This window comes from Dermacentor silvarum, chromosome 2 (genome assembly GCF_013339745.2).
Source record: "Dermacentor silvarum isolate Dsil-2018 chromosome 2, BIME_Dsil_1.4, whole genome shotgun sequence".
NCBI classification, from domain to species: Eukaryota; Metazoa; Arthropoda; class Arachnida; order Ixodida; family Ixodidae; genus Dermacentor; species Dermacentor silvarum.
In genome coordinates, this window is record NC_051155.1 from 222,050,806 (window position 1) to 222,067,799 (window position 16,994).

Below are 16,994 nucleotides of genomic sequence, written 5' to 3' on the forward strand. Positions count from 1 at the left end.
ATATGTCGCATTTGATATATCCAGGATTGACTTATAATGAACATGGATATAACGAAGTAAATCTAAATGTGCCTTGCCAATATCAGCATGTAACAAATGTTATAGCTAGTACCGGATATTATGAAGGCATTTTTATGTTGGTTGCGAGTTTGTTCTGTATCTCTGAAAGTGATTGACCGAGATTGTGGCCCTTGATTTATATTTACTTTCTTGTTTGCTTTCTTTCAGAGCCAATGTGTTAAAGACGGATAAAATATGATAAAGCAGATAAGACATGAAAAATTGCAATGAATCACACTTTCAAGTAATTTTGAGGGATGTTCGTCTTGATTCTGTGGATGTCAGTCACTGAAGTGAACTTGCATAAAGCAGTTATATTCGGCATGATAGCAGAAAGGCATATATACTAATTACATCGATCATTTTTGTCTTCAGTTTTCTCAGCCACGTTCCATCATCTCAGAAGTATGACAAATATGTCATTTTTTAGTTTATATGTTAGGCCTCAGCTATCGTTCATGTATGCAGATCAAATGTGACTACCTGATTTACTTTTACATGAGCTTGAAAATAAGTACACAAGTATACTGTGAGTCATGGTACTGCCATAATTATTCCACTCATGATGTCCGTGTTCTGTTGGATTCATTCTTCAGGATAACGGAACAAGGCAAACGTGAAGTGATCTCATGGGACACACAAGACCTCAGGGAGAAGGACTGGTGTGAGGAAATGATTCAAGAGTAAGGATGTAAAACTTTCTTCAGAATTATTTTTTAATTATAATGCTTGCCAACATTCACGCAAGCATCTAATTTAGTTTGTGTGCTTATATTCGCCATTTCAGGGCACCAATGGTTGCTGTGTGGAATTCATTTGACAAAGACTTCTATGATGACAACCCTTTGCTGCAAAAGTGGTGGTGAGTTGTTCAGGTTTCATCACAGATCCCCACTGGCATTCGTTATATCACCCTCATAGAGTAAAACCTGGTTACAGTGAGCCCTATGTAATGAAAATGTAATTGTAAAATCTTACTAACTAGACAATCATTAATTTGGAAAATTGAATAATTCAGACTCGACTGGCCTTTTGGTCCCTGCAAGCATATGCATTATTTGATGGCTTGAAATTATTGTTAATTCAGATGTATATTTGGCCGCGCCACGGTTAACTTCAAAAACTTTTAATGCATTCCGAGCGAGGAGCGCTGCAAATGTGCAAAGCAAGAGAGTAAAAATGGTGCTAGCATTCAACCGAAACAAAGTGGCGAGGTCCACATTGGGTGCTAGCGTCGAACCTGCCAGTTACATCGCAATTGGGGTCTGTACACAGTAGTGAAAAGCATGTCTATTTGGATGAAAACGTGTTACACGCTGCTCCAGCAATATGAAGGTAGTCACAAGGCCCTCACCATCATGAGCACTTACCTATTAGTCACAAGGTGACGAGAATTGCAGCTTCCTCACTGACTTTGTGCAACAAAGAAACGAGTTGTGAATTTCTTCAGTAAATGAAGGCATGTTGATGTAGTAAGCATTGGTTTATTGTTTTCTTTATACGTTCGATTATTTGACATTCAATTAATTCTGACACTTCTTACAGTTTCATAAAATTCAAATTAAATAAATTTTGCTGAATTACTGAGTGGATAAACTTGCATTCGTTCTAATAGTCGATCTGGAGCAGGTTTCCTTTCTTCGTTACAAAGAACCTTTTTCCACTGTATGTCTAAAAGTAAATTCATATTGTAGCAGGTTCCACCCAGTCGAGCTCCTACTTAGGTGCTACAGGCACTGTCTAGCCTCCGAGCACACACACACACCACGGTACGCGCAGGCGCAAACAAACACAACACACACACACACACAGTAATAATCAATCAGAGCCAACTGTTTCTTGGGTCTTCCCAACAAGACGCGCTGGCTTCCTGGACGCTTGATGAATGGGGAGAAGGCAGTCTAGCAAGGAGTGGGGATATTCACTTTAGCTTAGTGCTGCAGCCTCGTGTCTGGCGTCGCTCGCTTTCTTTGATTGCCGTTCTTGGAAGATGCCGATTCCCGCTGCTTCCGCTCCAGTCGGTGTCTCGTCCTCGTCTCCCTTGGTACCTGCTTCATGCGTTCAGGGGTTCGGGTGCAGAGAGCAGGGGTAGAGAAGGCATCCGGCGTAGGTGTATTGGCACTCCTTGCGGCGGATGAAGTAACGGGTTCTTGCCGTTTCCCACATATTCCATCAGTTATGTCGGGTCAACCCAGTCTGTGGCAGAATTATTTGACTATCTCACTCCCCCATTCAGCATAGATTCAAATGGAAGTTTTAGGCTGTATAACCTAAATAGTGCATTAGATGCTAGCTAAACATAACTTCTGCAGCAATCTGGCGCAGAGCATTTTGTCTTCCTCTGGCGTACTTCAAATGCAGTCCAAGTGCACTTTTGAGGACTCGGATCTCCGATCTAGAATGACCAGTGCAATTTGCCATAAGTGAAGTTACTTTTAACCTTTTTTACAGAAAAGTGTGCTGGATGTTCTTATAGTATAGAAGGCATAGAAATTGAACTATAACCACTGATTTCATCTACTGTAAGCCATATTTCACTGCATGCAGGGTTACTATAATGGGGTTCTAAAGCACATAGTATCCCACTCACAAGTCACCTGGCTTTGTCTCATCTAAATGGCTAAAAGCTAAATGATTTGTGCTAGTTGATCGACATGCTGAGTTGTAAAGTGGCAAAATGAAAACTACGACACATTTGGAACAGATGCCAAGCAATACAGCAGCAAGCACCATAGGTGCACTGCTGATTGCTGGCATGCTTCACTGTCTTATTGAAAGAGCAGTAGTGTTGAGGCAAGTGAGATGGCTAAAGGTGAATAAATATTTTGCAACTGTCACTTTTTCTTGTGTGGGGAGTGAGCATTAAAATTACTTTTGGATTTTGTTCAGGACTGAAGAGCCAACTTGCGAGATGCTGACGCAGTGGTATTCGGAGCGAGCTCATGAAATTGAAGAGATGAGTTTTCTGGTTGAAAATGCTTTGGAGCTGGTCAAGATTGGATGCCTGAACAATGTTGAGGTGTGTATTTCTCTCATAATCATTCGCTAGCAGTACAGGTTTGAGTTGTGAGCCAATGAACAAAGGAGTGCTGGGTTCCCCATTATAGTGGTATGCTGTGTGTGTGCATGTGTACGTATGTTCACGCATGCATGCTTTTTTTCTCCTTTTTTAAAGCACAGTGAAACCTTGTTGTTATATTTACCTGGCTGAAGACTCAACATAATTATGCACTAAACAGTTATAGTGCTACGCACTAGCCGGCAAGTACAAATTTGAATCTCTGTACATGCAGCACCACCAGCAAAGAGGGAAATATGACACCATAGTAAATGTGAACTAAAACACTGAGTTTTCTTTCTTTTTTTCATAGTGGTGAAAACAACTCTGGCACTGTGGCACAAGTTTGCCTTAAACAATTTCTTCAAAGTTTTTTTCATGATTTGCCTACCTGCTTACTGTCACTTCAACTTCACGATATGTTTGCTTTTTTTGTAGGGACTAGGAAAGCTCTATGGTGACCTCCTTACCCTAGAGACGCTTGTGTATGAGTGTCGCATCAGCCAGCCATTGACTCTTGCTCAGCTGGAGCAAATTTCGGACAGCGAGAAGATCAGGCTTCTGATGAGCATGGCAAGTACTTGCATTGACAAAGAAGGAATTGTATTTACCACAGCCAGGTGACGGATGTCCTGCCAGTTAGTCCATCTTCATATCGTGTAACCAGTGAAACTGCAATTTTCTGGCATTTCGATTCCGTTTTATTTTTACCGTGCTTCTTCACTCAGCTGTATGAGAATGCTAGTTCTTGAAAAAGTTTGTTGTTTGGTAGTATATTATATCCTTTTTGTGAGACAACTGTTCATTGTCTATGTTGGTTTAAAGTATTATAATCTATCTTTCCTGATCTGTTTCCTGTTTCCAAATCAAAGTCAAATCAAAGTCTGCACTTTTATCCTCACATCAGTTAATTTTGAAATTAAAGCAATCTCCGGTGATAGTATATAGCTCCTAGAATAATGATGCTCTAGTGACGAATGCAGTCCAGCAAAGCTGCTTTAGAGCTAGTTATGTCATAACTATACGAGTTTTTCAGCTGGAAAAGTTACTAAAACACTTTTTTTTTTGTCTTGTTCATGTGTTTTAATAAATTCTGCAGCATAAATAGATCTATATTTATGAATAGCATAAATCATTGTGTTCAGTTTCCTTGTTGCATCACTTCAGATGCTCAAATTTAATACAGGGTAGTAAGTATCTTTTCAGTGTTTTCTTGAGACTCTGTCTTATTTGCTTCATTCTGTGTAATTGGTAGAGCTCAGACAAGAAGTATGTGCTCTGCTTCCGGGATTGGCTGCTACCATTTGTGAATCGGTGTGAGCGAGCTTCACCCGGCAGCCGTCGCCGTCTGCTGGGAGAATTCCTCTCAGAGACGGCAAAAGAAGACCTGTCGCCTTGCGTCCAGGTCTTCGAGAACTCCAACCTTGAGGTACAGTTCATCCCTTAGATATAAAACGGGCTGCACAATGCATCGAACATTGTATATCTTGAAAAATAACTAATATGCAGTTCTTTCTTTAAGGATCCGGAGCGAATATTGCAAGATGCTCATGAACTTGCGGAACTGGCCTTGTCGTGCATTCGTAGCTGCCAAAGGTGGGCTACTGAATTTTGTACATTATGACCTCTGTTCAGTAGTACAGTTGAAGGTCGATATAACAAACACAGATATAATGAATTATCAGATATGATAACGCAAACATAAAATTTTCTTGGTCACATGTTCTTTCAATGAGTATTTCGCTATAATGAAACCAAAAATGCAAGATTCTATACAAAATCGGTTACAGCAAAACAAATGTTTAGTTGCTCTCAGCTCAATACATTAAGTATTCTGTTGGCGAGAATGTCAAATACTCAGGAAGAGCAGCTTGAAAAAACTGCACATTCTGGGTGCAAATATGCATTTTAACCAACAGTTTGGCTTGGCTGGCTTCCAGCTAGCCAATGTTCTTATCCCATGCAATCAATGTGATCGCATGGTTACCTATTAATGTTGGTGCAAAACACATTTTTGTAATTTATCACTGTTTACGTGCCACATATCAGCATTGTAAGCTGCCAACGCACCATAATAATCGACAAAAGACCGTATCGGGCCCACCTGAGGGATCCTGCTTGCATTTATTTCGCATAGAGCCAATTGCATTTTTTTTTTTTTTTGCCGATATCAGTATGTAGATTTTTAGAAAATATTGGATGTAGTGAAGGTTTGTGTTGGATTCAACTTCGTTATAACGAGGTTTCAGTGTACTACCATGCACCATTGTGCACCAGATGTGAAAGGGACAGTTCAAATGTGAACAGCAAAATGAGAAAATTGCAGTTTGGGTGGGCTAAACGGCAGTACAAGTTACCGTCACTTCACAGCAGCTGATCATCTGTCACACTTCGCTTGTCCCTTGCAGCTTTATTTAAACCTCCGAGGATTTTTGCTGTACATGTATGGTGCCGCTGATCTGTCGCGCATGATTTTTGACGTACATACCTAATGGCGCCGAACTTATGGTTGATATTTTGGGCATATTCGACACCACTGGTTGTTGAGAGCTGCTACCATCTCTATGAAGTTGCCCAAAGTCATTTGAAATTAAATTTCATCTTGCCAGGGTGCACAACTCGACTTGTCTACCTCTGAGCGCTCGCTCATGTGCTCGCACATGCACCATCTGCTACGTCCAAGTCATGCATGGAGTCGATGGTATTGTTTTTTCTGGCCGCCACTATCATGTTTCCGGTAGCCCTGTATGGCCAAAGTGCCGAGATACTAATAGGTTTTCTTTTTCTTTGCCTTTGGTTCTGGTTCACCTATTCCCGTCCACTGGAGTGCGCGCTGTCACCATTTTGCTCGGGTCACGCGCGGTGTCTCTTCTCGCAATTACTGCTCAAGCATTTCTTCTTCTGATGAAGCATGTTTTTGGGACAACAAATTGATAGCCACAAGTTTTGAAAGACATATTTTTTTTTATCTATTACTGTATAGTATATTTGTGTGTGTACTGTTGGTGCAAGGCAAGCACTTCTTGAACAAAATATTGCTTGCAGTAAATTTTTTCTGCATTCATAAGTTTTAAGCCATTTCTTACTGCTAGAAGTGGTAATAGACAAAATTGACCACGGGGGCACAATTCTTGCGAAAAAATTTGACCCTCTTAGGCTTAAAGTACTTACGTACTTGAACCACAGTCTTCTCATTCAGTTTAGAGTTTCCTCTTTGTGTTTCATTTGTCTGTAATGATACAAGCTTTGTTGCCGATTGATAAGTTTTTCATTTTTGCTACAAATTTCGTCACTTGCCCCTCCCAATTTATTGATAAAAAGGTTGGCAATAACTTCTTGCACTGATGGCATGGGTAAACTTCAGCTCATAACCATTTAGTAGCCAGTTAGGTAGTCGCTGTTCACTTGTCTTTTGTGCACAGTTTTGTGCACAGTTTTGTGCACAGAATGCAGAGTTTTGTGCAAATTTGTGCACAATAAGCAGTTCTCACAAACATGCACGTCTGCTGCTTTGACGAGTTGGTGTTGTTTAATGGAAGGAGCAATAAAGAGCCAGAAGGCACAGCCAGTGACAAAAAAATCTGTGAACCCTGTGTTTGCTGCAGTTCTTGAACTGAGTGCTTAACTCTTGTGGCTCATTAAATATGCCTTTGTGGCCATGCCTCGCTTGAGTGAGAAAAGCCTGTTTGAGAGTATTCTGTAGTGTTTGGTGAACTGGTAATCACAGCTTTCCACTTTCTTGCAGAGAGGACCAGCTGGACTACATTGAGAGGATCATAAAATGTGTTCCACAGCGAGGGGCAAGGTGGGTGACAGCCAGCAGATGTGCGATTTGTGTTGTCATTTGTTTGAGGTATCTGGGCTACATTGGAGAAATTCCATAGACAGTCAGGTATGAAACTTGCCGAAGGCAAATTACCACACATCATTGTCAAGGCCTGAGGCAGTGTGTTAAGTTTGCCTACTTCCTCGTCACAGTACATTAGAACATTGGAATTCAGTGGAACGTGCCAAGTCACGGCTTCACTCCCTTTACCCTTCATTGTGCTTTCAACTACCACCTGGTCCAACTCATTAAGATGCAGCTTTATGGTGTCACATGTGGTTGAGTGTCACTTTTACAAATACCTACTCTTTCCATATCGGCATGATGGACACGGACTGCCTCATTAAGTGTTGTTTTCATCGTTGGACATTGAAATTCAGTCTCCTATGTGGCTCTTGTCTGTTACAAAAAAAAAATCAAAACAATGTATTAGATTGCTTTGTTGTATAAATCTTTTTTTCAACAAAAGGGCCTATATCTGACCCATGAGCTGGAGTCCCGATGGGTCACTTTATCAATCAAAATCAAATCAATCAAAGTTTATTTCACCAGAAAATTCTGGATGGTCTTCAGGGCTAAAAGCTGCTCTAGGCAGCTTGACTGAGTCCCTGAAGACCCTTACATCGGCAGCATACGACGTTCACAGCACATATATGCATATAGGATCACAATTATAACATATGTGAGTAATACTGTACAAAGTTTACGTACAAACATACAGTATACAAAGTTTACGTAAGGATCATTTAAAGTTAACATACACAATTAAAGTAGGATTCGCATCAAATGTTTAGTACAGGATAAACATCACCGCATAAGGACTTTTGGCTGCAAAAATTGCAGCTTATAGCATAGAACCTTTCAGGTAAGTTGTATTGCAGTGTCATTGTATGTCATTTCTTCCTGAGTAGGAATTCATAAGTGACTCAAGTAAATTGTTTTGATTTTTTATTGTGTGTGTGTATTCCTTCTTTAGTGCATTTTATAAGACAGCTAACTGTGCTTTCTTGCAGTGGTGAAAATGAAGACGAGGAGCTGAAGCGGCTGCATGACGAACTGGATGCTCTTGAAAGCTACATTGAGTAAGTAACTCACATTTGACAGACTGACAGGAAATAGCTGTCTTGCCATCCTTTCAGTTCTACATATATGCAAGACCTTGAAGAGCATGTTCAAGCAACCTGTTTTTGCATTAAAGGCACTTATCCCTCCTGCCTCTAGGGTTGCAGAGTGCTTTCAGCGTTATGGCGCCAAGGTCTGTGTTAAGACGATCGCTGACAGTGCAAGTGATGTGAAGCAGCTCGAGCTCCTGTTGAAGAAAGTCACATCTGCAGCACTAAAGAGGTTTGCATGTTTACTATATCCTTGTTCCTGACTTGAGTAATAATGTGGCAGGTGAAGCTGTTGCTTAGTGATAAGAGTAAGGGGAACCCAGGGGCTTCGGTTTTTTGTTTGCTACAACCACACGAAGCCGATGAACAATGGAACCAGGGAAAGCACAGTAGAAATTAACTGTTTGCTTAAATAGAAATGTAGAAAGAAGAAGGAAAAGCATAGTAAAGCAGACGAAAAGAAAACTTGCCACATAGGGGAGCAGAACATCTTCCACATTAGTACAATACACATGTGATGCTCCACCATTGAGCTAATGTGGCGACCAACTTCCCTTCCGCTTTCTTGGGTATTTGTGTGTGAATTAAATCTCACCATGGAAATGTTTGTGACTACCACTCACAGCCATGGTGGCTGTTATTAGAGGGCTGGCTCTTTACAGAGAGTGAATTTTTTTACTTTTATGATCGCACATAGTTTATACAGTGGAATCTTGTTGATACGATTCTGCATAATATGTTTTGCGGGATAATACTTTTTTTGTTAATTTCCTGGCCAGTGTCATAGGAGCAAAGTACTATTTCGGAAAATATGATTTTCGGAGGATACATTTTATTTTCCGGTTCCCATGAAGATCGTATCAACGATATTCCACTGTAGTTAGTACAGTTTTCTATGAGCTATTGACTGTTCTGCAGTATAAATTTACATATTTCTAAAAGCAGGCCTTGTATTGTAAGACAATGACTCGGACAGGTTGGCAAACTTCTATAGTGAAGTCTGGCTTGTGAAAAAATTTGTTTTTTTTTAAGAAAAGAAAAACTTCTCTTTCAGATCACCTCCACTCACAGAAAATGAATGGAGCTCTTTCTTGGACGACATATTGCTATTTCAGAAAAATGTCTTCAGCAACATCACGGTGCCCGACTGTGTCAAGGTACATTATGCTGAGCCATTATTCTAGAGATCACTACTATGCGATGCCTGATAGTGATACAGTATTTGAAGTTTTGCTTATGTTGGTTAGATTTCATGTTGTCTCGCTTTTCTTTAGTTTTATGCCACGATATGCTTTGGTACTATCTCTGCATTTATATGTAAGCAGTGAGAAGAAGTATTAGAGTACTTCTCACTGTTTACATATAGATGTAATAAAAAAAGAGCCACAAATTAGTATAAGTATTTTGCGCCTGAGTAATTTACAATAATGTACAGCGCGCTCTGCATGATTTTTTTAGCTTAAAGGTAAATTATTTTGACAAAACATGCATAAAAGTATAGAGATGTAGGCTTTATTCAAGCCTAAATTCATGAATGGTGCAGGGAAAAGAGTACACAACAAAAAATCCTCCCGTGAAGCTGCTGGTGCATTGTACGAAATGCCCTGCGCCTCTTTCTTGAGTTAGGTTCTTCAGCTATCACTGTAGTTGCTCTGCAGATTGTGACGAGCTCTTGTGTACTTTATTTATTTCTAAATGAGGCATGTAAACGTGCACGTAGCCTCATTGCTCTATGATAACTAATGTCTAAGCATAATGGAAATACAAAACTGTGTTCACATCTCTACACTATCAGCCTTTTAAGTGGCTTCAGCCGCAGTGAAAATGTCTTAATAAGGCAGTATGTATATAGATTTTGGTCTCGCATCTATCTATTTACAGATTGATAGACTCAGCTTTCATTTGATCACTTGCCCTTTGCTTGCGTTTTTTCATCAGATTGTGGCAAACGCCCTGCTCGGATCGGGGAATCGCGAGTTCATTGGATCAGCATCAAAACTGCTGACGTGTCACCAAGAAGGCACATCCTCCAAGCTGAGACACCCAAACAGCTTGCCATACAAGACCTCAGTGGACCTGGTTCTCTCCGCTGCCAGGGAGTATGTGGATTCTGCAGCGTCGCACTCGGATTCCTGCATTCCCCTCGCAAGGCAAGTCCATGCTGTGCAAATACCTAGTATTTAATTTGCAGAGTGTTTCAAACAGACACTAAAGGCAAATGTCGAACCAACCTAGATTGTTAGCAACCATCAAGTTGTGTTCAACTCCTTCTTCCGGTTGACCTCCTTGCCTTTCCCACCCCGTTTCTCTCTCTCTCTCTGTTCAACTCTGGTGGCACTGTGGATATTTGACCTCTAGTGAGACTTGTCAAGCACAGCTTCAACTTTGCAACCACTCTTTTATGCCAATAAGTGATTTTGTCACAGAATTGTGCAGCCTCTTCATTGATTGAAGGTGCTGCATAACCTTTCTGTAATTGACCTTTCGGCATAACCTTTCTGAATTGGAGGCCTGGTGAACTGGGTGCCATGTTCTTTTCTTTAAGTCATAGGCTCAGAGAGAGAGGGCGCCACACTCCAGAAAATAGCAACAACAGCGCAGTGGGTAGTGGGTTGCATAACTGAGCTTTTCCGTTGGAAAATGCTGGAATATTGGCCAAACTGCATTTCTCTCATGTTTAAATGCATCGTAAGTCACTAATATCAATGGTAGGCTGTGTATCACCAGTTGTGAATGGGGAATGTTATGCTGCGGGAGCTGGTACCATATCTTCAAAGTGATGGCACCAATCCTGTTCTATAATTACATTATTTTCTCCCTTACAAAAGCTCTGTTCTTGTTATGAGTGTTGCTTTGGACATCGTGACGCACTAATGTGTTGCCTTAGCTTGAGTTAATATACTTGCTCAGCAATATCCTGCTTGTTTGTGTAGAGAAAAACAGGTGGGAGGAATGTCATTAAATGAGGGTGTCATGTAGTTAACTAGTGCTGAAAGGAGGCCACCAGTCAATAAAGTCAAAGAAGTTCAACAAAACCAAGAGTTGGCCATTTCGATTTCGATGGAGGTGAAATGCAAAAACACGCATGTGCTTGCATTGTAGAGCATGTTAAAGAACTCCAGGTGCTCAAAATTAATCCAAAGAGCCCTCCACTACGGCGTGCCTCATAATCAGAACTGGTTTTGGCACGTAAAACCCCAGAAATAAGAAGAAGAAGATGTTAATTCATGTTGGACAATCACAACTAAGAAAGAAGCATCAGGACAAGCACTTACCCCATTGCTTATTTTTTTTTTGTTTGCCTTGACCCCCTTTTATGCTTTGTTTCACGAGATGAAGCCAGTGAAGCATTGAGTAATGAAGAGTTAGAATTGTAGGAGACATTGCTTCTACAGTGCTGGTCATGTTATGTTGGCTTTTTTTTTTTTTTTCACACTATTCCAAGCCAAGAGGTGAAATAATGGGGACGAACTAGCATCTGCATTAAAAATGATAAAGACATCACAAAAGACATGGACTTGCAAGAAGGTCTACAGACACACACATAGGCCCTGCTTTAACATTTCTAATGTCAAACCAACTAGCCAAAGCTTTCATGTGGATAGCACTGTTCATACAATTTCAACTATGGAATTGCCATAATAAAGACAGAAAACTCCTAATAAGGTCATTTTTCTACATCTGGCTTTAAAGTTAGCATGCTAGTAACTTATATAGGATAATTTTGTGTGACCACATTGCTGTATTCAAAACTTACCCTGAAGAATTTGTATTGGTTGTTTATTCACACATGTATTAGCACTCCAACATGGCAGCATTCCCCTTTTTATAAACTGGCCTGTGCTGTGTACAAAATCTGTTTGTGCAATTCTTGCAAAGTTATGCATTGCAGCAAAACTTTGATGTATGCTTATATGTTAGAAAGCATTAAGTAAATTGTTCATGCCTCTGCAGTGATTTATTGCTTCTTTGTGTCTAACAACATTCTTTTTTTTTTTTTGTGCACGTCCCCCTCATCCAGGGCATGCTTGCAGATTTTAGACAGCAGACTTCCTGAAGTGAAGGCAGAGTTGGACTTTCTGTCAGCATTGCCTTTGCTGAGCCAGTTCAAAGTTGCTGCACTCCCTGTTCAAGGTGATTGGTCTGATTGCTGTTAAGTTGTGGGGTTTAATGTCCCAAAGCAGCTGACAAGCTATGAGATATATTTTACTGCTGTTTCTCATCTCATTGTTACTATGCAAATTGCTTTATATATGTACTATACCCTTTTTTTTTTTTGCATTCCGAGCACTCAACATCCGTCCGTGAAATATGCTAGAACCCTTTTGATATGTTTCTTAGAGGACCGCTATAAGAAAACACAGGATCTGGGAAAACGTAATATTTAATAACACATGCGGCGGCACTGCAGATGAGATAAAAAGCTATGCTTTGAATCAGACAATCCCTTCCCTCATATTCTCTGCCTTTGAAACTTCCATAATGTGTGTTTTATTTGAAGTTGAATAAAAAGCCAACAAATATTGGGAACCAGTTAAATAAGCTCGCTTTCGTTGCCCGCTGGTTAGATTGACAGTTAAACAAATTTTCGGTGCTGTCGTAGCTATGAATGACAATAAATGAGGCTTGTGATTTCCATCTATTGCTCGGGTTGAACGTTAAATAACGACAAAACCTCATCCAGCACTCGCTGCCCTTTCTGAGTTTCCACTCAAGAGTGTGTATAGGAGTAAGCTCTCAAGGTATCGAATGTCACGACAGCATCTATGGGCAGAAATGTGAAGCAACCACTTGTGCCTTCATCTACTTCCTCTTCGCTTTCGACATCGGCAGCCATGTTGAGATCGGGGACTGGTGACAATTTCAATGGGGCAATGGCTATTTTACTGCGCCGCACTGCAGACGCTGCGAAGTGACCATTTTAGCACCGACATGTGGTAGTCAACATAAGTTCCGCCGACAGGCAATGCCACGTCGATGGGGGACAGTTGCAGTTATTGGGCATAACAACTGGAAAGGAAAATGTAACAAACTGGAAGCTAATACACATGACCCTATGGAAACTAAATGGGTCCAGCGTTTCAAAGCGTAAGAGTTTGGGAAGAAGCAACAGAAAGGGAAATGTAACAAACTGGAAGCTAATACACATGACCCTATGGAAACTAAATGGGACCAGCGTTTCAAAGCGTAAGAGTTTGGGAAGAAGCAACAAACAGTTGTGTATCAACAACATTCTTTTATACCAGCCACGCAGCAACCCTGCAAAGCACAATGCGTAGTGTGAATGTTCCTATGGTCTGGATGGCTGCCTTATCTGGCCACTCATCCACAGAAGATTAGAGCCCTCATAAGGGGCATGAATGTGATGTTGAAAGAGGCGCAACAAAGTCACCTAATTTCTTTAACACAAATTTAACACAACTGATACATGTTTTATCCTTACACTTCTTTTTCTTCAGCGCGGCACTGCGATAAGATGGAGCTGGTCAGAGAAGCTCTAAAACAGACACCAAATGCCTACAAACAGTCAAGCAAGGTAAAGCTATTTTTGTGTGTATTTTTAAACAAATGTTCGAACCATCTTTGAATCTGAGTATCCTTTAACTAGATTAGGTGAGGTGATGAAGTTAGGAAATTTGCAGGCGCAAGTTGGAATCAGCTAGCGCAAGACAGGGGTAATTAGAGGTGGCGGGGAGAGGCCTTCCTGCAGTGGACATAAAAATAGGCTGATGATAATGATGATGATCCTTTAACTTAATCTTTAGTCATTGGCACGTTACTGCAGCATTTGTTACTGCCCATCAAAAGCATCAAGTAGCCACTACAACATTGTTGAAAAAGCTGATAGTATATATGCTGCTTACCCAGTGAATAATCCACTGAACTAGAGCTTATAGGAGGTTACTACCAAACCTACAACTGCCAAGCCAGAGACAGTTCAACTTCCAATAGTGATGACCAAATTGGTTTTTCATTAAAATGGCAGCCCAGCAAAGCAGTAGTACACTTCAGTTTATCTGTGCTCTAGGGAAAACGTTGTATCTTCACCTGTAATCTCGCAGAAGCATGAAACAGACACAAGTGGAGAATTCTACTATGAGTAGCTTGGAATAACTACCTGAATCCTCAAACAAGCATTTGAGTCAAGGTTGAATCTTCTAAATCCAAACCTTCTAGAGAAAAACAGTGTTCAACTTTGGATCAAAGCAGAAGTCGTGATGCCCAGTTGCCAGAACTGACTCAATATTCTTTAGAACATCTAGTTCAATCTATTCTTGGCACTGAAGCAAGACAGAGCAGTCTGCTATGGTAGAAGTTGATTCAAAGCATTGAGTGGAAAACGCATTTCCATCACTTAGCTACAAAACTATGACCAGATTGACCAGCACAATTCAGTGAGCATTGTCTGCTATAAGATCATCCTCGAAATTGATTTTTTTGTAACTCAGTTCCAGAAAAAGTTTGTGTGTAAAGTCTGAAAGTGGGTACATCTTGCAAGTTGTTCTTTAAGTTAGCAGTTCTAAAGCACACCAAAGCTGAAAAACACTAACTGTGTCTCACTTGCTGTCATTACAGGTGCTCAAGCTGGCAGAACTCTTGCACTTGTACGGCGAGGACACTGCGAGGCGTGAAGGAGCTGTTCTCTCTCTACTTGCAAATGTTGCCCTTGAGGTATGGCTTTAGGCAGAGTGCTGGGGTGCTGTATCCTAAAATGGTCCTAAAAACCTCTTCTCAGACCTGACAAGTGCTTATACACATACCTTAATGACATACAGGAATTGTCAAACAAGGTCATAGTATGTAGTCGTCTAGTGCAGCTAATTAACATTTATTTATGGCTGGAAGCGGCACCATAAAGCGCACGACTGTTTGAAACTGATTCCCTCCGCTAAAACTCTGGCAAAGCATTCAACTTCGGGGCACAAGTTCATGACATTTTAACCTTGTGAGACTCAAGCACAAAAATTTTTGAGGCAGCATTTAAATGCTAATTAAGTTTCCAGAGGCATCTGCACAGTGTGACAGATTGCTGTCACTCCTGTGTGATGGCAAGGAAGCAAATCAGAGTGTATACAAAAACAAACAACACATTGTGTACATGCGCTCATTTTGGGTAACTTTGTTCCAAAAGAGGTTACGTTGCTTGGTTGCAGCTCACAATTTCTGTGTTTCTCTAGGATGCAGACTACAAGCACTGCTATGAGGTTTGCCAGAAGCTGATGGCCGGGTACCACTCGGAAGGTTGGAAGATCTGCCAGAACCTTGGAGAGTGCACAGAGTTTGCTGATCTTGCAGCTCGGTAATGTGTTACTTCTTGTTTTAGTCAATCATAAAACCCTCCATTGTCTTTTCTTTTTTTTTTTTGCCTTTCATCAACCTTTGCAGCAGTCTTATAATGACACATTTCATGGTGGTGGCATTATTTTTCATTGGTAAATTTTTAGCAGAACTAGAACAACACTTATCATTTCAACTGCCAGGGAAGTGTGACCACAGATTTATATTGTTCTTTTTGTTTTGTTTTAGACATTATTTGCCAAGATCACTGACATGCAGTCAGTGTCAAAAGTTACAAGCCACAAGATTTCAGTAAAAGCTGAATGCTTCCACAGCTTGGGCATGTAGTGTGGTATTTATATTTCTATCCTGGACCGATAGTACAGTGAAATCTGTATAATTCAAACTGCTTGGTTGGTCCCAAGAAAGTCGTTTGTACTTAATCGGAAAAAACTCTCATAAATGCCAACTCCACAAACTGTGCAACGGTTATTTCGAACAAAATTGCTTGCTTCCACACACGGCCTTTTGGCAAATCTAGGGTTAGATGGGGTTCTTTGTTTCGAGGTTGACCAAGGTTAGATGAGTTGCTAGCCAGTATAACAATACATACCATGCATTTTAGTTTTTCATGATACATTGTGGTGATACGTCAAGCCCACAGCTGATATGCCGGCTCTCTGCAGAACAGCAGTAGACATGACGTTAGATCAACGTTTTAGCATACTGTCGTTGCGTGCCACGCTTCAGCGAAGTATAATACAAATTGTTCCATGGTGTCAATGCATAACCAACACCAAATGCTGTAGCGCCTATCTGGTGGGTTAAAATCAAAGCACTTTTGCAGCTCGGTGGCATCTTTGGCATGTAACAGCGTTTAAACAAAAAGTTCATCTCGGTAGCAATGACAAAACATTGCTAATATACTTTGCTCTTAAGGCGAGATGTGACTAAGTGATGGCTGATTTCACCATTTATTTCTTGCCATTACTACTCGGAGCAAAGTAGCAAGGGTGAATTGAGCCCTAACTTACGGGTGGCTATGTAGTTAGGTAATCACAGTAACTGGCAGTAGCTGTCATTACCTTTGCAGAAGTCCTGTTATTAATGCTATTTGGGCACCACTTGTACTCCACAGATACACACTGGTGCACTTCTCTTTCTCTGTGTGTTCTCAAGTCAAATTAGCCACACTCTGTGCGTGATTCGCAATTTCCGAGGCAGCTCTTCAAAAATAGTTGATATGGCCATCACTAGCATAAGGTTATGGTTTCTCATATGGCACTGCACGTTGTAGTACGAGTTGTTTGGGTGCTCTATTCATAAGGGCTCTCTTTAGTTCAAACTCTCTTTTATTCTGATAAATTTTCGAGGACGTTATAGTTTGAATAAGTGAAGTTCCACTGCATAGGCAAACATAGCGCTGTGCATTTTTACCGACTACTGTGACAAACTGCATAGAAATTCAATGTTTCCTCAGATAACATGTCGGTAAACTTTTAACACTGTCTGTACCTATGCCTGAAAACAGGTCCACAGCCGCTGACATGTTTTTGTTGTCCTTTCTGCCCCAAATACTCAAGTTGTAGTTTTGCTTGAGAATTGTGTTTCATTTATGCTTACGAGTGCAGTTTTGAGCACTGAAATGAGGTCACAACTT

At 40.7% G+C, this 16,994-nt stretch overlaps 1 protein-coding gene across 2 annotated transcripts in view; it reads left to right on the top strand.

Annotated features, from left to right (window-relative positions):
* Positions 1–16,994, top strand: part of LOC119442702 (NBAS subunit of NRZ tethering complex-like) — a 91,189-nt gene that overhangs the window by 35,573 nt on the left and 38,622 nt on the right. For both annotated transcript variants that reach the window (XM_037707669.2, XM_049662325.1), the window contains exons 21-35: positions 657–743; positions 848–922; positions 2,950–3,079; positions 3,557–3,691; positions 4,374–4,547; positions 4,641–4,714; positions 6,864–6,923; positions 7,958–8,026; positions 8,166–8,288; positions 9,111–9,213; positions 9,995–10,206; positions 12,078–12,190; positions 13,516–13,592; positions 14,633–14,728; positions 15,235–15,356. In XM_037707669.2, coding sequence (XP_037563597.2) covers positions 657–743; positions 848–922; positions 2,950–3,079; positions 3,557–3,691; positions 4,374–4,547; positions 4,641–4,714; positions 6,864–6,923; positions 7,958–8,026; positions 8,166–8,288; positions 9,111–9,213; positions 9,995–10,206; positions 12,078–12,190; positions 13,516–13,592; positions 14,633–14,728; positions 15,235–15,356 — 1,650 coding nt within the window. The remainder of the gene's footprint in view (positions 1–656; positions 744–847; positions 923–2,949; positions 3,080–3,556; positions 3,692–4,373; positions 4,548–4,640; positions 4,715–6,863; positions 6,924–7,957; positions 8,027–8,165; positions 8,289–9,110; positions 9,214–9,994; positions 10,207–12,077; positions 12,191–13,515; positions 13,593–14,632; positions 14,729–15,234; positions 15,357–16,994) is intronic.